The sequence below is a fragment of the Mustela nigripes genome, chromosome 4 (assembly GCF_022355385.1).
Source record: "Mustela nigripes isolate SB6536 chromosome 4, MUSNIG.SB6536, whole genome shotgun sequence".
Taxonomy (NCBI): Eukaryota; Metazoa; Chordata; class Mammalia; order Carnivora; family Mustelidae; genus Mustela; species Mustela nigripes.
Window position 1 is genome coordinate 109721054 of NC_081560.1, and position 25705 is coordinate 109746758.

Below are 25705 nucleotides of genomic sequence, written 5' to 3' on the forward strand. Positions count from 1 at the left end.
GGAACCTCAAATCCGAACACATAAGTGATTCTTGCTGACCGTGAACTTCATGGCAAGGTGATCTGGCCGAGCCCCACCGTACTGGGTAATCTCTGACAGTAGTATTTTCACGTCTTCCCTCTTGGACTGGCCAGATTCCACGGATACCTTCCAGTCTGTTGCTGCATAGTGAAGGCCAGACCAGCATCCTGGGACCTGAGGGGCCCTGGTGGTGGAAGGGGCAGGTAGAAGGGGTGGGGGTCTCAGCATCCAAGGTGCGTACATGTTCCCTTACTCTCGACCCTAGTAGGGTCCAATGCATCTCAATCTAGAGACCCACAAGTTTACCTTCTCCAGAGAATAAATTCCAGGCTTTTTCATGCTCCGAGCACAGGAAAGGGCACTGAGGATCTGTTTCTTAACACACCAAACAAAATTCTTTTTAGTTTAGCCTTGCTTTTCCCCTCCACTTATGGAGCAACTTTTGTTCCTTCGGTCGGGAGAGCTGAGTTCAAGTGTAAATTGGGTTTCTTTTTGGCTTTCCATGTGCCACCTTACGTTCACTTTTCCTGAGTACGCTTGGTTTTTCTCTGATCTTCAAACTTAGTTTCACTGGTGTTGGCTTCTGGGTTTTTGCCATTCTTTTGGGTTTTTGCCTTTGAAAAATCCTTGACTATTATTGGAGGTTCTTCAGGAGAGGAAGTGGGGTTTAAGTGTTCAAATCTGTGACTCTTGCTGAGAACTCTGAAACGGTAATCTTAGTTAAAACGAAAACAAAAAACAAAAACCTTTTGAGATTCTTACTAGCCCAAGCCTACTATCTAGGCTTTGATACAGGGATGCCCTCCATTATTAGAGGATACAGTATTGGCTAATGGTGGCATTATTTTAAAAATGTCTTTAAGAAACCTATGAAATCTACAAAAAGAAGGAACTAATTTTCCTCTTTAAACCCTATCAGGCCCAAGTCTGTTTTGGTGGTCTGAGAAGAAGAAAGATGAGCTGCTAAAGTTTTGGGAAAACTATATTTTAATTTTGGAAACTCTAGAAGGAAATCAGGTAAGAGTTTTCATATTTTATCAGATCCTGTGTAGATGGAGTTTTAATTTTTTTCAAACAGTCTGTAAAAGCAATGCAGAAAGGCTAATTTGGATAAAGCATAATAAGATACAAATGTACTTTGTTTACTGGCTTAAATTTAAAGCTGAATGTTAACTCAGGAATTAAAGCATACTTTTAATTGACTTAAATTGTCACTTGAAGAGTTTTAGTCTTACTTGTTCTGCCCTCGACATTTACTTCTGAAGTGAAGTTTTTAGTTTCTCAAACTAAACATAAACTTTGAAAATTATGAGTAATCTTCAAAGAAATACAGACTTAGGAAAATGTTACTTAAGGCAACTTGAGGTAGATCCTTAAGTAAATAATTGCCCTTTAATTTTGTAGGCCTGCCTGCCTTCCTTTCCTCCTTCTTTCCTCCTTCCTGTTTTAGTTCTTAGAGCTGCATGTACTAGTCCTACAAGTGGGAACCTGAAAAATCATTTTCAGTTAACTTTGAATTAGTTTTTGTAGAATGTTTAAGTTGAGTTCAGTCTCTTAAGATGACTAAGCTAGTACAGTGGTTCTCAACCTTCAACATTCCTTAGAATTACCTAGATGGCTTGTTAAAGTACAAATCGCTGGGTCTGGTCTCCAGAGTTTCTGATTCAGTTGGTCTGGGGGCGGGGCCAGGAAGTCAGGTGTTTCTCCAGTTCCCAGATGATGCCTCTGCCACTGGGGCAATCACTCCTGGAGACCCAGGGTGGTGCAGGGCCTCCCGTCTGTCAGCTGCAGACCTCTGAGGGTCTTGCTGTCCCAGTACTCATTGTTAGCTATCACCCCAAGTGTGCACTGGGCCTTGTTCATGGACTGAAAGAATTACTCACTTGCTAAATGTACATGAGGAATAAAGAAAGCATTTCCAAATTCAAATACATTTTTATAGTTTTCCTTTATCAGTAGATACATAAGACTCCATAATTTATTAGAAACTCTAATTTACCTACATTGGCCCTACTCTATACATGTGACCTTGACCATCCTTTGAGTGCGTCCAGAGAATTTTTGCCCTCTTTGTAATGTGTTGGTATTATCAGGCCTGCCAATTTCCCAGGGCAGTTGAGGATTACATGACATAACGCTTTATGATAACACTGTACAAATGTGACGTTACTGTCACCATATTCTAGGTCCTGCTCATTAGCTTTGCCACACACAGCCTCGTAGCCGGAATTCATAGGATATAAAAAGCGGAAAAATCAGGCACCTTCTGTGTAGTAGGGCTACTGTTGTACAGTAGATGAAAATAAGTTTCATCTGAATTTTTGAAGTTTATCTTAATTTTTAAAGGTTTTTATTTCATATGTTTTTTGTTGTTGTTGTTTTTGTTTTCAGATCCACGTTATAAAGCCAGTTTTACCAAAGCTAAACAGTCTGTTTGAATATGCAGTGTCGGAGGAAAATGGTAATGGCTACTTGTATTTTGATTTGTATAACGTTTATAGCTTTTTTCCTCCTTGATTTTGTAATTAATTCAGTGCATTATAGAGAATCTGGAAGAACCTTCAAAGTGTAACAGGAGATATGCATCTGCCGCCACCCAGAGAACAGCTGTTCACATTCCAGATTCATGCCTTCCGGACTGATGGTTCCTAACGTTCTGGCTTATCGAGCAGTGTGTCCAGATGCGTTTACCTGTATCCTGAAGTAGGCTTTGAGAACATATCTATAAATGCGCAGTTTGCCGTAATTTAGCGATATGGTTAATTTTGTAAACTTCTAATCATGGAGCATTTGAAACACTTACAGAAGGGGAGGAATAAGTAAAGCAAGCCCCACCGCCCAGCTTCAGCAGGGACCAGCCCATGGCCGGCCTGTGCCTCCACCCTCTGTACCCTCCCCCACCCCCTCTGCCCGCCATGGAACCTGAAGCACACCCCAACCCTCACAGCAGACTCTGTTGTCTGAAGTCATTTGAGTGTGCACCCTTCACAGATGAGGGCTCTTTAGGAATGTTTTGATGAAGGTATATTCTACATTTTTCGTGATGGCTCTTTGGTATTATATATTAACTGCTCTCCATTCTTACTCTCTCTCTGTTTCATTGTTCATTACTTTCTTGGGATTTCAGTTATTATTCTAGATCTTGGACTTTTAGGAAGATTCCAAGATACAATTTTAAGTGTGGCTGTTAAGCCTTTAATCAGTACTGTGTTTTGGGAGCTTCTTGAGAGAAATAGAAAGAAACTGGAGCTTCCTAACATTATTTCATGAGACTGGGCTTGTATCAACAAAACAGCTAAATGTAGTTTTGTGTGTTTGGTTTGCATATGAATGATGAGCTGCTGCACTATCGTGTTTACCCACGAGAATTAACCTGGGTAAATGGATTTTAGTGCCGACTCCAGATAATTACAGCTTTAATAGTTTGACCCCTCAGGAGCTGAGCTTTCCCCAGTAAGTCCTGTAGTTGTTTTCTGATACAGTGGGATTTTTCATAGACTCTGTCATCCCCTGGGGCTAGAATTTAATTGAATCCTGTTGTGACTTCACTTATGCATTTACTAGTAAAATGATTCTCTTATTACCACGTATTGCCCAGGGCTCTTGGCAAACCAAATCAAATAACAGTGACAGGTTTGGAAAAACTGCCATTGCCAAAGCATTGAACAAGCAAGCATGTTGGTGTGAATGACAAATAAAGGACCAGTTCATTTCTAGAATGCCGTGAGTTAAAAATGCTGAGTCAATTTTTTCTAGAAGAATTAAAAGATATTTCAAAAGCGTTAAAAAAAATACCTCTGGGGTACATATTTATTCCCTTTTGGGTTTTTCCCCACTCATTTATATATTTAGTGAGATTCACTTAGGGTCCAAGATATGCTAAGTGCTAGGGATAAGGGGTGAGATAGTTTTTCAGTAATTTTTGTCTCTTTTCCATGAAAAAAAAAAAGTGGTAATGATAAGTTTTAGGAAGGTACCGAATGAGGGATGGAAATGGATATATGGGGAGCGGGGCTGTTGGGGCAGGCGCACCTCAGGAGGGAGCGCGGAGCTGAGACTGCAGCGTGTGAGGGAGCCCTGAGCTGGGACAGCTGGGCGAGGCCGAGGACCCGAAGGCCCAGCGTGGCCCAGGGTGGTGGCATCGGCCTCGTTCTCAAGTCGCTTCATGCCTCATTCAGATTTTTGTTCTGAGAGTATGAGGAGCCAGTCAAGGGTATTAAGCAGAGGAGCGACAGTTTCAGATTCCCACGTGATGTGTCTCCACAGGGTGCTGGCTCTTTCACCCCTCCTGGCACATGTGCATTTATAAAAGAATGTTCGAAAGTGAGAATAAAATCCTGACCAGAGAAGGTGTCATCCATTTTTTGGAGCTGTATGAAACAAGGAGTCTTCCTTTTGCACCAGAGTTTTCTGAGGTAATGACAGCCTTTTTCTTCCCCCTTGCTCCCTGTGTCAAGAGATGAGAGGTGGGGGCACCTGGGTGGCTCAGTGGGTTAAGCCTCTGCCTTCAGCTCAGGTCATGATCCCAGGGTCCTGGGATTGAGCCCCGCATCGGGCTCTCTGCTCAGTGGGGAGCCTGCTTTCCTCCCCCTCTCTTTCTTCCTGCCTCTCTGCCTACTTGTGATCTCTTTCGGTCAGGTAAATAAATGGAATCTTTAAAAAAACAAAAAACACATGATCTATATTAAAAAAAAAAAAAAAAAAAGATGGGAGGTAAAGACATTTGTTGCCTCTCTACGAGGGCGCTCTCAGAGCAAGTGAGCTTTTATAGATGAGCATAATGATGCTGTTTTCCCAGCGCTTTTCACTTGCTTTTTTGACCCAATACCTTGTCATATTTTTGAGGATAGAATTTTTTCCCGTTTTGTTTTCCAGACACAGGGGCTTACGTTTTCTCTTGACTATCTCTTGTTTTTCTGTGTCACTATGCCTATGTTCTTCTGTGTATTTCTCCTTTGGGCTCCTTTCTCCTTGCTGGCCCTCTCTGATCTCTCTTCCTCAGTGTCCATCAGGTGGTTACTTGGTTGTGGCAGTGGAATTAAGGTCCCCTCCACGATGAGCCCCGAGTTAGCCTACAGTGGAAGAGATCAGCTTTGCTCAGAATAGCTCGTCTGCAGTCCTGTTGATATGCAGCTAAAGCAAGCCGACTTCCCAGAGTTGCAGCTGTAACTGAACGTCAATCACATTTTTTTTTGTTTTAGTTTATTATTGGACCATTAATGGATTCACTTTCGGAGAGCTCTCTGTATAGCAGGTAAGCAAACATTGTGTTATCCAGCAGCCATGTAGTAATATGTCCTCGATACAGAAATGTCATGTGTTCATGACAGGCTGTTAATGCATTTGGTACACGACACGTGTACTGAGCAGACATTCAGCTTTTTCTTACTATGAAGTCCCTTGTGTGTGTGTGTTCGTCTTCTTGCTCTCCTTCTATTGCTTGTATCACATGTTCCTTCTTTTTTTGTTCTGGTTTTCTTTCTCACCTTGAATGCTTACACGCTTGGGGTTTATGGAAGGCATACCTCGCCATGGTATGCTTTCCTCTTCCTCTTGCTCTGATTCACACTCTCTTAGAAATTGTGGTGACTTTGGCTGACCAACGCTCTAAGCGTTTTTTCTTTCTTTCTTTTTTTTTTTTTAATAAACTTTTTGTTTTGACTTAAAACTTGTGAGGATAATATTCCTCACATGTATTTCATCCACGTTCCCCCGATGTCGCCGTGTCATCGTGTCTGTTTAATCGCTCTTCCTCTCCCTGTGGGTGGACGTTGGTTTCCCAGTTCTGTCTGCTGAACAGACTTACCCACCTGTGTCTGCTGCAGGGTCTGTCTGTCCATCATCCACCTCCATCCACGTGAAAACCCACAGGTTCACCTCTGTGGGTCCGATTCCAGTCCAGTGCTGCAGAGCTCACTGACCTCGCGGTTTCCCCACTGACAGGGGCTGCCGTGATTGTAAATATGTCACTTCCTGCCCCTTCTCTGCAGGCAGTTAGACAGTGAGGATGGTTGTGCCACAGCCTCGTTTTCTGAGCCTTCTCCATGCTCTCGAATTACCCCTTCAGGATGGTCCCCTGTCTCTGAACTTCAGGGATCTTTTGGACCCTGATGAACTAAATGTGTACGTGCCAAGTCTTCGGTTCAGTATCTCTAAACAGACCAGCCCCTCTCCCCCCACTGCCAGTTCCTTTAAAACTTTTTAAATTAGTTTGTGCTACGTTTTACTAATATTTAATCCTATATAATAAATATCAAAAGAGCATAGCAACACTTGATTCACCAATTAGTTTTCAAATAGCTCATTACTATCGAAGAGTTCTGTGAAGCAGTTAGACCGTAAAACCTACTCGGTGCCTCTCAAGGAGGCGACAGACACATTTATTATGAAATGCCTTTAGTTTCCTCACACTCTAATGTATTCAATTAACAGATAATGTTCCTGGTGGAACATATAGCAGGAGAAAATATGACTTGATAGACGTTGACAATTAAATGTTTTTGCAGAATTCATTAATTACTCAGATATGTTTTTCTATGAATGAGATTTCCTTTATTTAATACTTAAAGATTTTAAATCGTTGGATTATGTGTTGCAAACAATAAAATACGTCTGAAAATGATCACTTAGACTTTTTTAAGATGATGCTATTTTAGCAAGATTCACAGTGTGTGTCAGGGAAAGTATCATAAAAAGGAAATCCGCGTCTACTTAGTATGTTATGATATTAACTCATGTCTGTTTTCCTAGAAGATTCTGATGTTTTTGTATTCAGAAGGATCTTCAGAATTTCACTGATAAATAAAATGCAGGTTTAGAAAAAGATGATCTGATTGTTGTTGAAAGACTTTTGAGCCATAGTTTACTTAGTTTCGGTATGCTTACTTGTAAATTTAAAAACTTTTTTTTTTTCCCCTCATTTGTCTATAGGTCCCCAGGCCAGCTGATAGGAAGTGGTTCTCCACTGGGATTGAAATTACAGAAGTTTTTAGTCACTTATGTTTCTCTTCTTCCAGAAGAAATAAAGAGTATGTGTCAGTAAAAAATTTTTTAATTTATTAGCTTTAAAAATTTTAGTATATTGGTGATAAGCACTATCCTATGACTATTATAATCAGTACTTCAAAATAGTTTTCTTTTTCTGGAATATACCTATTTTTTTCAGAATCCTACAGGTGTTCATTGTAGTTGGGTACAACTTTTGCCTTGACACATAACACATATTGCCAGTCTTGGCTCGAGGAGCGCGGACGTCATTTTAGAACGTGTGGTGCTGTTGGCCATCTTTTCTAGTTTTCCCTGTTCGCTTCCCCAAAACTAGTAAAACTGGTTGAAGAAAGAGCGACCTGGGTTCAGGAAAAAGTTGGAAACAGAATATCCATTGTGGCAAAACTGCCCCACTATAGACAGGAACTTGACAGGTAGAAGAAAAATACTCCTGCTTTATGTAGAGCTTTTATCTTAGAAATACCCACTTCTTTGGATTGGTTGGTGATTTATCTTCCTTTCTGGTGAGTTAAGTTGGTAAGCAGAGAGCAACACCAGTGTTACTTTGTTAGTTGAGCAGCAAAAGGACTTAACTCTACTTCCTGGGTCCTTTCTTCACTTGTGGCTTTGTGGCTCATAAAGCGACACTGGGTATGAAACAGACACACATTTCCTTTTGTATTTCGTCTGCAAACAGGGTGAAACAATGACCAACAGTAATGTCTGCTCAGAAGTCAGGGATAAAAAAAGCAAAAAGATGATCTGCGTATCCCAACTTTAGGTTTCTAGAAAATTGGCTCATTCGATTACTTTTTTTAAAAAATTAGTTCGTGGAGAAGATTCTCTCAGAAATTCTGTAGTTTGCCAGAAGACAGAAGCGTATGCAGTCTGGGGATTGCTTTGCTGAGCATGTTGGCCCATCCCAGGTCAGCAGTGCGGAAAGAGGGAGGGTGCTGGGAGCGCCCCGAGGGTATGGGTGCCTGCTGTCCTTGGCCATGGCCAGCATGCAGTGGACGCTTGTAAGTATGTTGAACAAATGTGAAATGGAAGCATGGCCATCCCCATCTTCCCTGTGCCGTGAGTGAGGCGTTAGGCAAAGTGGAACTTAATTAGTCCAACAGAAGAGAAGGCAAGTACAGTGTTTATTCAGTTTTTTACTTAGTAGATTTTTCAGTCAGCAGTTTCCAGTGAGTATCTTAAATGTTTTGTGCTAGGTATTTGGAAGATATAAAATATATTTTATATATAAAATATAATTAGATAATATAAAGTATTGTTTTATAACTATACATAAAATAAAACACAAGCTCCTTTCAGGAGCTTCCAAGGATTTCTTGGGTCATTCTACAGTGATGATCAGAGGAAACAGACATTTCACTAATTATGTGACTTGAGGGTCTTTAAGAAGTCACTTACTAGCAGAGAAGGCAGAACAGAGAACCTTACCTTGGTATCTCAAGATGGAAAATTAGTGACCAGATCCAGGGTGAGTAAGAAATGGCATATGTGATCTAATGTTACTGTACGCAGATATGAGAGGCCATCTATCATCAGTAATTCTTACCCTGTTTTTTTTTTTTAACCTCTCCCAACAGAGGACTGGTTTCTAACACTAGAAAAAATTGCTCTTACACTTTAAACTTTTTCTTTTTTTCATAGCTGTGTGGTTATAAGAATCTCTGCAATATAGTAGAGTATGTATTTTATGGGGCTGAGATTGAAATAGCACTGATTTTTTTTCCCCCAACAGGTTTGTTGAGCTAGAATTCACAGACCACAAAACTCCTCCTTTTAAAGTGTTTCTTTCATTGGTTTTCCGTGCATTCACTAAGTTCTGTGACCATCACCACTAATTCTAGAATATTTTCATCACTCCCAGAAAGAATACTTTTACCACTCATCACTGATCCCTTTCTGTTCTTTCCCAACAGCTTCTGTCAGCTACTAATCTCCTTCCTCTACAGATTTACTGATTCTAGACATTTCCTGTAAGTGGAATCCTAGGATATGTGGCCTTTTAATTTATGTCTGGTTCATCAGCCGTGAACGAGTCATCCAGTAAGGACCCATGTTTCAGTATTTCATTCTTTTTTATGGCCAAGTAATACCCTACTGTACAGATATCACACATTTTATTTATCAGTTAGACATCTGGAAAATACTACACTGTGAATATTCACGCACAAGTTTTTGTACGAACACGTGCTTTCTGTTCTCTTGAGTGTATGCCTAGGAGTGCAGTTGTTGGCTCCGATGGTAGTTCTCGGTGTAACTCAGTGTAACTGTCTTGGTGTAACCATTTTCTACACTGGCCGTGTCGTCTTGCGTTCCACGAGCAGTGTACGAGAGTCTAGTTTCTCTTTCCATGCCAGCACTTGTTAGTGTCTGTGCTTTTGGCGAGAGCTGTCCTCATGGATGTGAAGTTCTATCTCTTTTTTTTTTTTTTTTTTAATTTAAATTCAGTTGGCCAGCATGAGTTCGCCTCATTAGTTTTTGGTGTAGTGTTCAGTGATTCATTAGTAGTATGTGACACCCAGCACTCATCGCCACACCTGCCCTTCTTAATGCCCATCACCCGGTTACCCCATTCCTCCACCCACCTCCCCTCCAGCAACCCAGTTTGTTTCCCGGAGCCCAGAGTTTCTCCTGGTTTGTCTCCCTCTCTGATTTCTTCCCTTTCCGATTTCCCTCCCTTCCCCGACGATCCTCTGCGCTGTTTCTTAGGTTCCACGCATGGTTTTTGATTTGCATTTCATACCTGCTGACGGTGCCCAGCAGCTTTCCATGAGATTCTTGGCGAGAGTGACATTTTAAAACCTTCTCTTTCAGGTAGTTTCCTACTAAAGTTTATTCAGAAGATGACAAGCAGACATTGGTGTGCCATTCCCATTTTGTTTCTGTCTAAGGCTTTGGCAAATGTCCCAAGATGTAAAGCCCTGGGTATAGAAGGGCTTCTTGCTCTCAGGTAATCTACTCTGTGTTCACACACATTCGTATGTTCACATAGGGTCGTCTGCAGTAACTTTCCGTCAGTAAATTTTGTTTTCCCCTCTGCGTTAGCCTATAGCGAGTCGTTTTAGTTAATATTGGCATTGGGATGTGAGCTTGCTCTTTTGAGCTCGTAATTTGGTATTGAGAAGTAAAAAGTTAACTTACACGGTTGGACTTATTTTGTTTTATGAATTACTAATTTAAATATGTGCCACAATACATGCTATTGGATTTTGATAATTTTAAGACCCGGCCAATAAGGTTTTCTTACATTACATTAATATGCAGAAAACTAGAGATGAAAATATCAATCAGTAATAATGATTGCAAAGATTTTCAAAAAATGTAAAACTCTTATTTTTTTTTTTTTTTTAAAGATTTATTTATTTATTTGACAGAGAGAGAGATCACAAGCAGGCAGAGAGGCAGGCAGAGAGAGAGGAAGGGAAGCAGGCTCCCTGCTGAGCAGAGAGCCCGATGTGGGACTCGATCCCAGGACCCTGAGATCATGACCTGAGCCGAAGGCAGCGGCTTAACCCACTGAGCCACCCAGGCGCCCTAAAACTCTTATTTTAATAGTATCTTTATTTACAGTTTTTTGGAAGAGATGTATTTCATATTAAAATCAAGCTCTACCAGAGAGACCTTAAGGAAATAATAGCTTTGAAAGTGTACTGACAGTGACTCTCTACATTCGGAGTTGTAGAAACTCTAGATGAGCTTGTCAGTATTTACAGGTTACCAGAACTGTCTTTGGGAACATGGAAATGCACGTTTCTGTTTTCTGACGTCAGGGACGTTCTGCAGTGCACAATGATCACCCACCAGATCCTGCTGAGAGGGGCCGCGCAGTGCTATCTTCTTCAGACAGCCATGAATTTAGTAGATGTGGTAAGTTGGTCTTTTACTCAGGATACTTCAGTTTATGAGTCTTTCTCCGTGAATAAGTGTGCAAAAACGTGTCAATGGAGCCGTGGGTCTGTAACCAACTTCCCTGGTAGACAACAGTTCACACGTAGGGACAGCTTATTGCTGGCGGAATTAAACCTGTCTTGGGTGAGTGACTCCCCTGGGACAGGACCCATGGAAGCTTTTGCCTGATTTCCTCTATACTTTTTCTGCACATCTTCCCAAAAATTGATCTTCAAGAAGTCTGTAGTATCTTTTGTTTTTTACAGAGCCCCTTTGCTACTATTGCTGGGAATAGGGGTCAGCAAACTTCTGTGAAGGGCCAGAAAAGTCCTTTTTAAGTTCGTGGTATTTGTTATAATTACTTAAAAGCTGCCATGGACAGTTTATAAATAAAGTGGCTAAAATAAGTTAAAACTTTATTTACAAAAGAGCTGAGTGGTTTTGCTGACACCTGGCCTAGAGCAAGGTATCTTAAGTCAAGATGTACAGCCTTAAGGGAATGAAAAGACTTCTGTGGTTTTCAGAAGGCTGGGGGTTGTTTTCATGGCTTTGAAAGTAAGCTTCACTTTTCGACTTAAGTAACTTCTTATCGAATGTGTTTTGTTTTTGCTTTTAGACTCTGACCATCTTCTCTCTAAGACAGTAATCTTTTTTTTTTTTTTAATAAGATTTCATTTATCTATTTGACAGAGAGATCACAAGTAGTCAGAGAGGCAGGCAGAGAGAGAGGAGGAAGCAGGCTCCCTGCTGAGCAGAGAACTGAACTCGGGGCTCAATCCCAGAACTTGGGGATCACGAACTGAGCCAAAGGCAGTGGCTCCAACCCACTGAGCCACCCAGGCGCCCCTAAGACAGTAATCTTGATCATAAGGAAGATAGACTTAGAAAATAATCTTTCACTTTATATACTAACATATTGATTGCTTGTAGTCAATATCTTTTCTAAAGTCAAATTTTTTTAAAAAAAGCTTTCTTTTGATTTAACTAATAATATTCTACTTTAAGTGGTATGTTAACTTGCTTTCACAGTGATTTCATTTTATTAAAAATTTTTAAAGGAGTCATTTTTTAAACTGCCCTGACACCGTCCCTCTCTTCCTCCCTTATAGGAGAAGGTGACCCTTTCAGATGTTTCAACTTTTCTCATGTCTCTGAGACAAGAAGAGTCCTTAGGACGAGGAACCTCATTGTGGACAGAGGTGAGATGGAAAATAATAATAATGTCTTTGAAAAGTCATAAAAAGTTGTTTTCTAACTGAACTCACTAGTCACTTATGTAAAATATAACCTTTGTTACCTACCAACAGAGGTTTTTAAATATTGTATATTTGCTTTGAGTGAACCTAAGTAATCATGCTGCTGAGACTCTTACAGGGAGACTGGACAGTGTTTGGGATAGAGACAGACTTAGAAGAGAAAGGAAGCGCTCGTGGGCAGATTGCAATTCTGGATGAGATAGATCAGAAGTGAGGAAGACATTAGACTCAAAAGCAACGACACGGACCTCCTCTTGCTGTTTTTTTTTTCTGTCTGTCCATGGCACTTTATCACCCAGTTGCCTGAGTCTGACATTTTGGTAATTGCTGATTCTTCCCAACTTCCTTCATCAAACCCATCATGAAATCCTACACGTCCTTCCTCTTCTGGAGAGTGGTAACCCTGCGATGGCTCTGCAGGCCCCTGGCCTCACAGGGCTGCTCTTCTGTGTGGGGTCATGTGGGGTCATCAGGGGTCTGTGTCCTTCCCTCTGGAGCTCTGGTCACGCTATTTCTGTTGGCTCTTACCCCTCGCAGAGCTGGTTGGATCCCAGTCTGTGTCCATTGCAGGTTCTGTGGTTTTTGAGGACAGGGAGCTTTTAAAAAAAGAATTCTATTTCTCCACTGCTTAAGAGATCACAGAGGGCATAGATGTGATTATTTCTTTTCGAAGGCAAGTCCGGGGCCGCTGTGTGGCTCAGTGGGTCAGGGCCTCTGCCTGGTCCTGGGATCGAGCCCCGAATCGGGCTTTCTGCTCAGTGGGGAGCCTGCTTCCCTCTCTCTCTCTCTCTGCCTGCCTTTCTGCCTGCCTGTGATCGCTGTCTGTCAAATAAATAAATAAAATCTTTAAAAAAACAAAACAAAGTAAAAAAACCCAGAAGGCAAGTCTGTTTGGATGCACAGAGGGAAACGAGAAATCAGCTTGAACCGTATTAAGATAATTCAGGTGGGAAATCATAAGGGCATAGAGTAGTAGGGTAATGGAGGGAATGAAGACAAAGAAAATCGGGGTCTTTAAAAATGAGAATTTTAATTTCTTAATCATAATGTGTCAATTAGGTGGAGTCTGAAAAATAGAGAATCATATAAAGAAAATAAAAATCACCTGTGATATCTACAATCAAACTAGATCCAGATTTTTTTGGCTTAATTATTAAGTTTTTCGGTATACATATTCTCAGTCTTGCTTTCTCACTATATAGGCTTACATTTAAAGTGATAGATTAACATGTATGATTTTCTAAACAAAGCAACCATTAGTTATACTGTTCGGAATTTTATTTTTCATTTTCACATACGTTTGAACATTTTAACGTGTTGCTAACTCTCCACTATGTAATATTTAAAAATTCAGTCGATGAAACATTTTAGAATTTATTTAATCAGTTCCTTTTGTTGGACATTTGTCTCAGATCTTAACATTTCATCTGGAAATACGTGCTGCTAAAAGATAAAGACTTTGAAAGGGCCTAAATAGGCTCTTATCACACCTACAAATGTTAACGATCATTTCTCAGTTTCAAATATTTGGTGTTTAACTTGCTCCAGATGTTCAGTATATGTGTTTGTTCTTTGCATTTTGTTCATATATTTGGCTTTAAGTATTCAGATGAGGTCTGTCATTGCATTGATAGGTCTAGTTTGCAAATTGTGGTTAATCTGGTGTGTGGCACAAGCTGTGAGGTATCATTGAGAAAGTGCATGTGGCGATGTTTCAGACGATGGTTGGTCCCCACCAAGTGTAAGCACGCTCTGCCATTACGGTCTTGCCCCCTCGACCAGCCAGATGTTGTCTTCTTGTTGGTCAGCAGGCAGCCCACTTAGATTTCCTAATTTGCTCTGATTTTCTCTCTTCTCTAATTCAGTAACTTGTCTTCATCTTTTTCCTTCTTTTTAACTTTCTCTTGGTATGTTTGCTTATCTCTTTTTGTCTTCCTCGTTTGAAAACTATTTATTGGACGCCTTATACACCACAGTCTCTGAGCTGAGTTTTGGGAATAGAAGGTCAGTGAGATAAACATGGTTGCCGTCTTCAGGAAGTTTATGTCTAGTGGTTCATAGCTGAACCCAAACTTTAATTCTTTGGTTTAAAAATAGAAGCAAATATATATATCCCCTAGTGTGGACTTGGCTATAGAGTCTAACTTGCAATGTAGTAGTGTTCTCATTATTGTGTAAATCTCTATATGTTGAATCATGTAAGATCACTGATATTCAGTCCCTTTTAACCCAAGGAAATGGCAATTTCATCTAGCTCCACCTAAGTAGGTTTTTAAATTAACAGACTTTATTTTTCAGAGCAGTTTTAGGTTCACAGAAAAATTGAACAGGAAGTACAGAGAGTTCCCACACACCTCCTCACCGCCTCTGTTACTAAAATTTTGTACTAATGATTGATGAGCCGATATTGATACATGATAAGTAATGTCCATAGTTTACATTCGAGTTCGCTCTTTTTGTTGTATATTCGATGGACTTTGACAAACATATAATAACATGTACTCACCATTATAATATCACACTGGTTAGTTTCACTGCCCTAAAAATCCCCTGTGTTCCACCATTTTGTCAGTCTCTTCTCACATGCCACACCCGCCCCCCAACCCTTGGCAACCCCTGATGTTTTCTCTGTGTCCATGGTTTTGCCTTTTCCAGGATGTGGTATAGTTGGAATCTTACACTATGAAGCGTTTTTGGATTAACTTCTTTCACTAAGAAATATACATTTAAGGTTCTTCCACATTTAAGGTTCTCCCATGGCTTTTCATGGCCTGATAGCTCATGTCTTTTTATCCTTGAATAACATCCTGTTTTCTGATGCACCACTGTTTCTTCATTTACTTCCTGAAGGACATCTTGGTTGTTTTTAAATTCTATCAATTATGAATAAGGCTGCTATAAACATGCACATGTGGATTCTTGTATGGACATAAACTTTCAACTCATTTGAATAAATACTAAGGGGCACAGTTCCTGGATTAGATATTAAGAAAATTTTCAGTTTTTTAAGGAGCTACCAAATTGTCTTCCAAAGTAGGAGGACCATTTTGCATTCCCACAGCACTGAAGGAGTGTTCCTGTTGCCCCATGTCCTTGTCAGCTTTTGGTGCTGTCCGTGGTGTGGACTTTAGCCATCCTGTGAGGTGTGTAGTGGTAGCTTGTTTTAATTTGCAATTCTTAGGGACCTGTGACATTGAGCATCTTTTCATATGCTGTTTTCTCTTTGTATATGTTCTTTGGTGAGGTGTCTGTTTTTATCTTTTGCCCATTTTTAAAAATCAGATTGAATGTTTTCTTAATGTTAAGTTTTAAGAGTTTTTTGTATATTTAGGAGACCAATCCTTTTCCAGATATGTGTCTTTTACAAATAGTTCCCCCCAGTCTGTGGCATCTTCTCATTGTCTTGGCAGAATGCAAATAAACTTTTGAGATTTGCATTTTAATGGGAAATCAAGGGAACCTGTCTCCCAGAGGCTGCGAGGTAAATGCCATTTTAAACCATAATTCTGACATGAAAACTCTTTGGAGAGAAAACATTCTGAATCCTGGGACAGATTTGATAGAAGCAGCAAGTATGAATTTGAGTTTACTTGTCAGTTTTGGTATAATAGGACGGTGCTTGTGAGAAATGCAGGATTTGTAAAACCTCATGCGTTTCATAGCAATAGTTAAGAAATGTAGTGTGGCCAGTTTGACAGAAACAACAAAGAAAAGGTCTATTCTGTCGAAAAGGTCTATTCTGTCAGTCTCCTGGCTGACCTCACTGTTAGATTTTACAACTCGGTAAAGACCAACGCGGAGCAGTTTCTTTACTGTTACTGAACTACTCGTTCGTTGGCAGTGATGGGATGTCAGTTTTAGTCTTAACGGATTCGTTTGTTCGTCAGGTTTGTCTCTGGTCAAGTGATGCATTATTGTCTCCTTGAATGTAATTTTGGTGAACCCCAATGCAAGGGATACTTTTTAAAAAAATTCTTACTTTTTAGAAAGACTTACTTCATAGTTATTTGCTTCATATTTAAATTCATATGTTGAATTTGTAAAGTAAGAGATATGCTATAAAAAGAAAACTGAGGGGGCGCCTGGGTGGCTCAGTGGGTTAAAGCCTCTGCCTTCGGCTCAGGTCATGATCTCAGGGTGCTGGGATCAAGTCCCGCATCGGGCTCTCTGCTCAGCAGGGAACCTGCTTCTCCATCTCTCTCTGCCTGCCTCTCTGCCTACTTGTGATCTATGTCAAATAAATAAACAAAATCTTTAAAAAAAAAAAAAAAAAGAAAAGAAAACTGTGAACATAATTCGATTTCAAAACAAAATTCACAATTGTGATCAAAGATGAATTCTGTGACTTTTAGATTTGCAAATCTTCTAAAAAAAGAACGAAGAAGGACTAGTATTCCTCTTTTAAGTTAATATGTTTTTAAAAAATGCACATGTGATAGAAAGTACACTTGTGAGGAGGGTAGAAACTTTAATTATAACTAATACAAAAGCAAACATACCTTGTTTTAGTACAGGAAGCAGGAATAAATTTCAATTTTATTTTAATTTACAGTTGTAATTTGGTTTACATAATGTGTCATTTTTCACAGAGATGTTCTTTAGAAAATCTTACCAAAATGTGCACTATATATTAGGTATTTTAAAAATTCTTCCCTTTAAATGAAGTTTATATATTCATGTATAGATACGCACACACGTATATATACGGATACACATTATTTTTTCTGTCTGCACTTTCTGTAGAATTGTCATGACTAAATGTTCTATTACTTTGTTGTGTTGAGCTTTTTTTTTTTTTTTAAAGATTTTATTTATTTGAGGGGGCGGGGCATGAGCAGGGGGAGGGACAGAGGGAAAAGCACACTCCTCACTGAGCGGGAAGCCTGACCAGGGACTCTACCCCAGGACCTTGAGACCATGACCTGAGCTGAAGTCAGATGCTTATGTGACTGAGCCCAGCAGGCGCCCCTGTTGTGTTCACATATTTAAATTCAGTTTATCATGGAGGAAAGAAACTTGGCTTAGGGAAATCAGAAACCCTTTGCTCAGTTAGGTTCTTAAAATAAAGTAATGACTCTTTTCTTTCCTAGCTCTGTGATTGGCTGCGTGTTAATGAAAGCTGTTTTGGGCGAGCCTCAGCCTGTAATCCCACTGGACTTCCAGAGACACCATCTTTAAATGCTTACGTGAAGAACCTAGTTCAAGAGTATATTACGTCACCTGCTGGGGAAAGTAAGTCTGAAGTCATTTATATGATTCACATCACCAAATTACTTCCAAAGGACTTTTAACTAGTTTTTCCAATCCAGATATAAGCTTAACCAAACATGTGCCGACTTACTGATCCCAAACTCGTACTTTCGGCCAAATAATGTAAAGAAACGGAATGTAAAAACACGTTTCCTACCTTGTACTTTATCTGGTCTAGGACTTGAGATGTTAAACTACTTCTGTATGTTTTAAGAAACCAGTAAGTTGCCAGAATAGGAATTGGACAGAGACAAACTGATTCTATGATTATTGAATCTTCACGGGCTAGATACCGTGGATGTGTTCTTAAAGCCTCTGTAAGTGGAAGTATTTGTAGATAAATCACTGCATCTTTTGTGTGTTTGTTTTCAGAACATCACATGTAGTATAAACTCATGTGAAAAGTAGTTTTAGAGAAAAATTACATTTGAAAGGATGGTTTTGTTTTTTTCTTTTTACCAGATACTCAGTCAAGATCCATTTTCCAGCTTCTTTAGGGAAATGGGTAAGACTGCACTGAGGGAAGAACTATTAGCAGATTCATTAATTAGGGTTCTTTTTACATTTCTAATGCTGCTTCTTCATTAAAGCCTTTAGTTGATAATTTGCATCTTTGAATTTAACATGTCTTAAATTTCCCAGCTTTGTCTCAGACCGAGTCATTTTCATGTACTGATTTCTCTAACCTGATCCTAGAATAGGCTTTAAATGATCAGATAATTATTCTTCTGAAATACATGAGTTTATCTGTTTTTCTTTCTTAGAACATTTCTCTTTCTTGTTTTATTCCCCTGTAATGAATTCTCTGTGCTGTTACTTGGGAGGATTCTTTTGTTAGGCCTATAAAAGTAAATAAATTTTCATCCCTGCTAGACTAAACATAAAGTCCCTAAAATGTCTTCAGAACTTGTTTTGTAATTTAGAGTATATCAGCATCAGAGCTGAGTAAATATTCAAAATCATATGAAACAATATTTTTAGAATTTTTCTGTAATATTTCTAGGGCTTAAAATACATGGTTTAATAGGCTATTCTAAATTTTTTAAAAAATTAAAACTTGATTTTCGGTGCAAAAGAGGTGTTTGTGTGTGTTTTAATATTTTTGTTTGACTTTTAATGCCCTTGGCCGAGTGCCTTTATAAAGTTTAATTACCAATTACTGGGGCAGTTTTCAGAGCAAGTTAATAAGTTCCAAAGCAAACAAAATTCAGCTTGAGTTTCTGAACATAAAAGTACTATTCAGTTTTGTTTTTATATAGGGACTTAGTGGCCAAAACACTATTTTCAGTCAGCTTCTACATCTAAAGTAGCTTTTTCTCTGGGTTTTGGCATAGTTGGTGCAGATAGATTTTGCACTGTCGATTCCGCAGACATATATCGAGTATTTTCTAAGAGCTGGGCACGGAGTCACAGAGATAAAAACTGTATCCCCTGCCCTCAGAGAGAGCGTCATCTAGCAAGGAGGTTGATGGGTAAGCAGATAATCTTAGCACAATGCCTCAAAAGATGTAATAAGCACCAGGCTGGGGAACCTCTGTAAGCAGTGCCTGCTTGACATGGGTAGACCAGCAGAAGTAGAGGGAGGTCACCCAATGAGTGACATCTGACCGCTGGGTAGAAATGAAGGTGAAAAGTGGGAAGGAGTGTCCCACAAGGCTTCCATGAACTTGCATCCAGGGAGCTGAAAGTAGGGAGGCGTCTGTCTGTGTATTTATGTATCTGTCCTCTGTCTGTTGCATGGAGCCCAAGAAGGAATGGTAGGTGGAAAGGGGGATATGGGGCACATACACACACATAAACGTGCATACACACAACCTGTTGGACACCTGGTACCAAAGACAACAGAACAAATGAATAGCAGCAAAACCCACAACACAACCAGCATCACCTGTGAACAAACAGATGCCGAAGACCTTTCGGGGCAGGCTTTCTGAATCACGGAAAGTGAAACACAGTTTGGAAGTAGCCCTGAAGGCTGGTCAGACCTTGGACGTGCTAAGATTAACCAGAAAGGGAAATACATTTGAAGAAATGTATACTTAAATCAAGCGGTCCCATGGAAAGGACATTTGTAGTTAAATGATATGCCTACTTAAAATGTAACCAAGAGGGTGCCTGGGTGGTGCAGTGGGTTAAAGCCTCTGCCTTTGGCTCAGGTCATGATCTCAGGGTCCTGGGATTAAGCCCCTCATCAGGCTCTCTGTTCAGCAGGGGGCCTGCTTCCTCCTCTCTCTCTGCCTATTTGTGATCTCTCTCTGTGTGTCAAATGAATAAATAAAATCTTTAGATTTCTTGGTTACATTTTTTTTTTAAGAGATACAGACTAGCCCGGAAATAGTATGTTGCAGTTGTACAACACGTTTTAAAAACAGCGTTGAGGTGTGATTGACTTGCATCACACTGTACATGTTTAAGCTGAACGTGTGATGGGTTTGGACCTACGTCTGTCGAAACCCACCAGCATGGTGACGTAACGCGCCTATCCTGTCAGGCTCAAAAGTGTTCTCATGACTTTTCTAATCCTTCCCTCCACTTCACCTTTCCTCCACACCCCAGACAAGCCCTGTATGTTCTCTAACATCACAGACTAGTTTGCATTTTCCAGAATTACTCTCAGTGTTTGAACTTCATGGTAGCAAGATTTGACCATGATTTGGGGCTAAAATTCATTCAGGTGATCAGTCATAGCCAATGATTCTTTTGTCTCTTTTAAAACCATTGTTGCCTCCACTTCTCTAGCTTCAGTGAGTGAAATGGGGAATTCTCCCTCAGTGGTTTGCAGAGTATGGTTTCCAGACCAGCAACACAAGCATCACCTGCATACTCTTTGGAAAACAAATTCTCCAACTCTGTGCCAGGCCTGTTGAATCAGACTCAGGGAGGCGGGTGGCGTTTACCCTCTGTACTGGCGAAGCCTCCAGAGGATTCCGCACCAGGCGCAGGTTTGAGAGCCACACTCTGTAAAATGGACTTGCTTCATGTGGTGGCCAGGTCCTCAGGGAGCGCCCTGTGGCAGGTGCACCTGCCGGAGCGTGGCTTACACTGGAGGAGCAAGGTGCTCTGTTGTTCTGGTCTGGACCCGTGGCATCCCTTGACATCAGAAGTCATTAAAATTCCATTAAAACTCCACTCCACTTCAGATCAATAACCTTCCCTTGCAGTATCCAAGGTGAGCAGTAGCCTAGGATGTCAAGCAGGCTCCGTGTTTCTAGAATGCTGCTGTGCTTTGCTGAAGGAAGTGAGAACCGTCGCGTTAGCCGCGTTGAGGACCCGCTGTGTGTGCTGGTCATTCACACACGCGTTGTACTTGAGGCTGGGGCTCCCTGCTGCCATGCTGTGGGAACGCGACCGGAGTGGCACGCGCCTCCCACCCCCAGCTCCTGCGATGTCCAGGGTGTCTGCTTGCAGGACAGCCCGCGAATGACAGCATCTTAGTCTGTGCCTATGAAGGACATCGTATAAGTGTGTGGTAGGAAGCGGTAATGTGAGGAAAAATGTTTCCAAGAACAAGTTTCAATAACTCGTCTTTACGACGCTTACAGATTTAGCCTACTCCATTTTCCGGGATAAGACCGACACTGGGATTTAAAAAAAAATATATGAGCAGATTTTTTTTACTGATGGCAACAAAGTGGCTTTTATAGCATTTAAAAAATAATATAAAACATCCTTTTGTTGTGTTTTTTAACTGGGTTTGTCTTCTGTAGTATTCCATTAAATTTATGTTAAAATATATGAAATTACCCCCAAAATATATTAGCATATTTAAGAAAATGGTTCAAGTATTTAAACTACTGAGCTGGAAAACTAGATCTCTTGCCTAAATTTTTCTTGGGAATTGAGGTGAGAAGTGTCATCTTGCTATAATAATACACCATGAATGAAAAATCCGTTCATGGCTTATTTTTGTTTAATTGGCTTTTAGAGATGGTAAAATACTCATTCTATCTTTTAACCATGTTCTGTTTTCCAAAACTTATTCTAGAAACTTTTGAGCAAATTTAATTTTTATAATAAACCCAAGTTATAGGTTTTATTAGTTTTATTTCACAGAAGATGAGCTAAACTTTCTTTTTTTGTTGTTTTTGAGGTTTTTGTTCTGTTTTATTTCTTTGAGTGTAGCTGCTGCATAGTGTTATGTTAGTTACAGTGCAGACCTGAGAGGATAAACTATTGTCGCAGGGTCCCACAGCAAAGGAGCACAGGACTGGGGCTCAGACACAGGTCCGAGGCTCCAGAGCCTTTGGGCCCATACCCATTCCATCCTCCTGCTGCTTACATTTTAGGCAATTTTCCTTTCTCAGCTGAAATAACTAGACTTGCCTCTTAATACCTCACCTCGAATCTCCTCTTACTTCCTGTACAGTCCCTCTTCTGCATTGTACCCGGAGAAGTCTTTTTAAACTACTAATTTGATCTACAGATGTTTCCTTTTCTTCGCTGAGCCTTCACTTTAACCTGAAGTGGCTTCCCCCAGCCTGCAGGGTCAGACAGGAATTCTCTGCATGGCCCGCTGAGTCCCCTGGTCTCTTCCCTGGGTGTCTGTGTCACCTCGACTCTGGCACTCCCTCCCACTCCCGTGCCCTGCTGCACGGGCATCCTTCTGTCCCCTGGAATGTGGCATGCCCCGTTCTCTAGAGGACCTTCGGTGTGTTCTGCCTTCCTTGGGGAAGCCTTGCGGCCCTGCACCTGCTGTACTCCTTGCCAGCCTTCGTGCTCAGCCCAGTTGTCCTTCCTCAGGGGACTTTCTCTTATTCCCCAGACAGATGAGGGCATGGCCTCCTAGTGCGCACCCCCCGTTGTGCCATTTTATACCGCTCACTACCGCAGCAATCGGAACAGTAAGCTATGCCCGGGAGCGTGCTTCTGCACACCTCCATGCTTCTAATTTGATATTGATAAGGCATACCCATGTAGCTGTTTCCTTCTTGAAACATCATCTTTGAAGGATTTTGTTAATGCCTTATAAACCTCAACTCTTGTTATTTAAGCAGGAGAAGACTGCTTTATGCCTGACTGGTTTGAAGCCAAGCTCGTTGCTATGATGGTCTTGCTGGCTATAGATGTGGAAGGAATGAAGACACAGTACAGGTAAGTGTTTCCAAACTTGGAAAGAAATCTTTTTTTTTTTTTTAAAAAAAGCCTAATCAGATGTATGGTCCCTGTTCAGACTTTTCTATGATGGGTGTGGAATTGACACAGTATATGAAAGGGAGAAACCAGAGCACTGGTGGTGGTAGGCTAGAGAAATGTCTAAAATTAATAATAAATTGGTAAGAATAGGGACTTGTTAATCTTTTGAGGAAGGCTCAACTGTTAGAGAAAAACTATATATACTAATCACTGGTTTTATAAAAGAATATATATATATTTTTTAAAGATTTCATTTATTTATTTGACAGACAGAGATCACAAGTAGGCAGAGAGGCAGGCAGAGAGAGAGAGAGGAAGGGAAGCAGGCTCCTTGCTGAGCAGAGAGCCCGATGTGGGGCTCCATCCCAGGACCCTGAGATCATGACCTGAGTCGAAGGCAGAGGCTTAACCCACTGAGCCACCCAGGCGCCGTGCCCCTTATAAAAGAATATTAAAAGAATAGGTTATAAGATTCTAGCATAAGATTAGGTAAAGAAATTCAGGAATTTGACCCATTTGTAAAATGTATAGTTTTTTTAATGTAATAAAGATAAAATTCATTCATATTTCAAGAATGTGCACAGATCAGTTCTCACCAGAGTATAATTGTTGCAAGAAGCAGCATCATTTACTGGTCTATTTGCATATGTGGTTGGTTTGATTAATATCAAATCTCTTCTGTAGACAGAATTTTAGTATGAAAGTTGGTTATGTTGGTTTTTTATAAACCCTTAATTTCTTTTTATTTTTTATTAGCATCTCATTTCCTTGACTAGTACACGTTTTGGTTTGTTTCTCTTTTTGTTTTGAATTATGATATCAGGGTCTCAGCACTTTAATTTACAAATAAATTGGGTATCGGATTTCCTTCCTACTTGTGCCTGGAGTCGAGTGTGATATGTTCTTCCCTGTGCTTCCTTCGCGAGCGCACGGAGAATCTACCGAGAAAGCCTAGACTGTGAGGTCAGCGAAGAGCTGGAGGGCAGATCAGTCCCAGTAGGCACCAGGTGTCCGCAGCGTCTGTGCTACCGAGTCTGTCCAGTCGCATCCAGTAGCTCCCCAGTTCCACGAGTTAGAGATGGAAAGTAATTTCTTCATGCTTTTGCAATGCTTGATTTGGGCATGTCTTTTAATACCTAGTGAAAAGAGGAGAACACAGAATGTATTAAGGATATTCTTAGACCCTCTCCTGGACTCCCTTCTGAAGTTGGGCACCAATGCCTACATGCCCGTGCTGAGAGCGGACAGATGCCTCCAGTTGCTGTTGAAGCTACTGCACACTTGCATGTTGACAGGTTCCGGTGCCCGAGATGGTGAGGACACGCAGTTTCTGTCGGTGTCTTGCTTGGTGCATGGTTGGTGGTTAGAATGAGGAAATTCCTGACCTTTTAAAACAAAGGATTCCCCCACGCATTCTGCAAACATTGACCAGGTGTCCCCCGGTGGTGCTGGGGAGATCGCGGTACAGGCTCACGGAACTGGCATCTAGTGTGCACTAGTGCTGGTTACTGTTGTGGATTGTGATTTTATTTCCTTTTGTTTGTTTCTTCTTCTTCTTCTTTTTTTTTTTTCCATTTATGCTCGCTCATTAATTTCCAGACATGAAGCTGCTCCCTGTTTCATGTATGGTTAAGCAGGATCCGTTTCTAATGACCACCCTGCTAGACGTGGCAGAGCGTAAGCTCAAACACGATGGTGTCATTTCCCAATGACTTGTTTTCGAATACGTTCGTCTCTGAGCCCCTCTTAAGTGGCATGTACTTCCTGCAGAAAGTGGAGTGGTGGAAGCATTGAGCTCTTTGTTCTCTCCTTAAACCGAGACTCTTGTGCGACAATAGTGGGAAACCATGGACACTAAAGACACTCTTCAGTGAAGAGACTTGACTCCCAATCCCGTCCCCCCGCTTCCACTTGGAATTCTAGAAAGCTGCTGTTTGAGAACCCTAGGGAAGCATCAGTATTAGGCTCACCCTGAGGATAACACTGATGGGATTCGATTTTAATATAGGCTTAGGAAATGTTCAAGCCAGTTTCCAGATTCTGATATTTTTAAAAATGGCAATGGAACCCAATGCTATACATGTAACAGTCACTTTTCATAAGGTTTTCATCTCCTTAAGGGCACAAATATGGGTTCATTTGACATGTTTTGACTATTTTCACTAGGGTTAGTGCTTTCAGGAGCAGTACTGGGTCATTGGTGCCCTTTGGAAAATTGTGATATTTGACACACACACACCAGTGTGTGATGGTTATACATACGTTATGATGCCAAATAATCAAATACCCATGAACATATTATGCAGCCTAAGAGCAAATTACCTGTTACTCCTCAGTTCCCTCCTTTTGCTTCCTTATTTTGACTTTTGTCTTTTTCATGTCTGTGCACTTTAAATAATGGTTTTGCTTTATCTGTTGATATTCCTCAACAACGTAGAGTCTTGTTTTCCTGCTCTTGAGCTCTGTAGAAAACTTACTTCACTGTGGGATTTCTGCTTTTCTCACTGTCACGTGTTTCTAAGATTCATGCACGTCCTTTCTTCGACTTATTTTCCCTGTTGTATAATCTTCCTTTGCATGAAGACACCACATTTTCCCTGGTGCTGGACTTGGGATTGTCATTAATTACTGTGACGGAGCGTGCTGCCACGAACACTTGTCTGCATGTCTTCTGGGCCCAGGTGTCCAGCACGTGTGTTGGTTCCTAGGGTCTGCGCGCATTCAGTTTTATAAGGTAATGAAAATTGTTTTTCCATCTTTCAGTTCCAAAGTATGTACACATGTTATTCTTAGCAGCAGCAAAACCCAAGAGTTCCTCTAGCACCTCACGCAGGCCTTTTCATGTCCCCAGATAAGAGCCAAGGGCAGACCTGTTGAATTTTGACAGCCGTTGGTGTCGGTGTGACTGGTAAACCATGTCACGCTTAATTATCTGTAAGAGTTCTCCATCCTGAAAGATGTCTTTGATGAGAGAAGAGGAAAATAGCAACTAGTTATTTCCCTGTTATAAATGAGGAAGCTGTCTGGGAATTAATTACCAGTTCCAAGGTCAGTGAAGACGTACCAGGTAAAGTCAGAAATACATTGAGGTTCGGCAGTATGCAGCTGTTTAGGGCAACTTTGCCTTGTTGTGTTTGAAATTCTTTTAATTTTCG

At 40.7% G+C, this 25705-nt stretch overlaps 1 protein-coding gene across 1 annotated transcript in view; it reads left to right on the forward strand.

The window, feature by feature from the left end:
- Positions 1–25705, forward strand: part of TARBP1 (TAR (HIV-1) RNA binding protein 1) — an 88669-nt gene that overhangs the window by 6203 nt on the left and 56761 nt on the right. The window contains exons 2-12 of the mRNA XM_059397300.1: positions 941–1038; positions 2413–2482; positions 4288–4436; positions 5223–5275; positions 6952–7049; positions 9838–9973; positions 10794–10890; positions 12021–12110; positions 17258–17399; positions 22409–22508; positions 23691–23863. Coding sequence (XP_059253283.1) covers positions 941–1038; positions 2413–2482; positions 4288–4436; positions 5223–5275; positions 6952–7049; positions 9838–9973; positions 10794–10890; positions 12021–12110; positions 17258–17399; positions 22409–22508; positions 23691–23863 — 1206 coding nt within the window. The remainder of the gene's footprint in view (positions 1–940; positions 1039–2412; positions 2483–4287; positions 4437–5222; positions 5276–6951; positions 7050–9837; positions 9974–10793; positions 10891–12020; positions 12111–17257; positions 17400–22408; positions 22509–23690; positions 23864–25705) is intronic.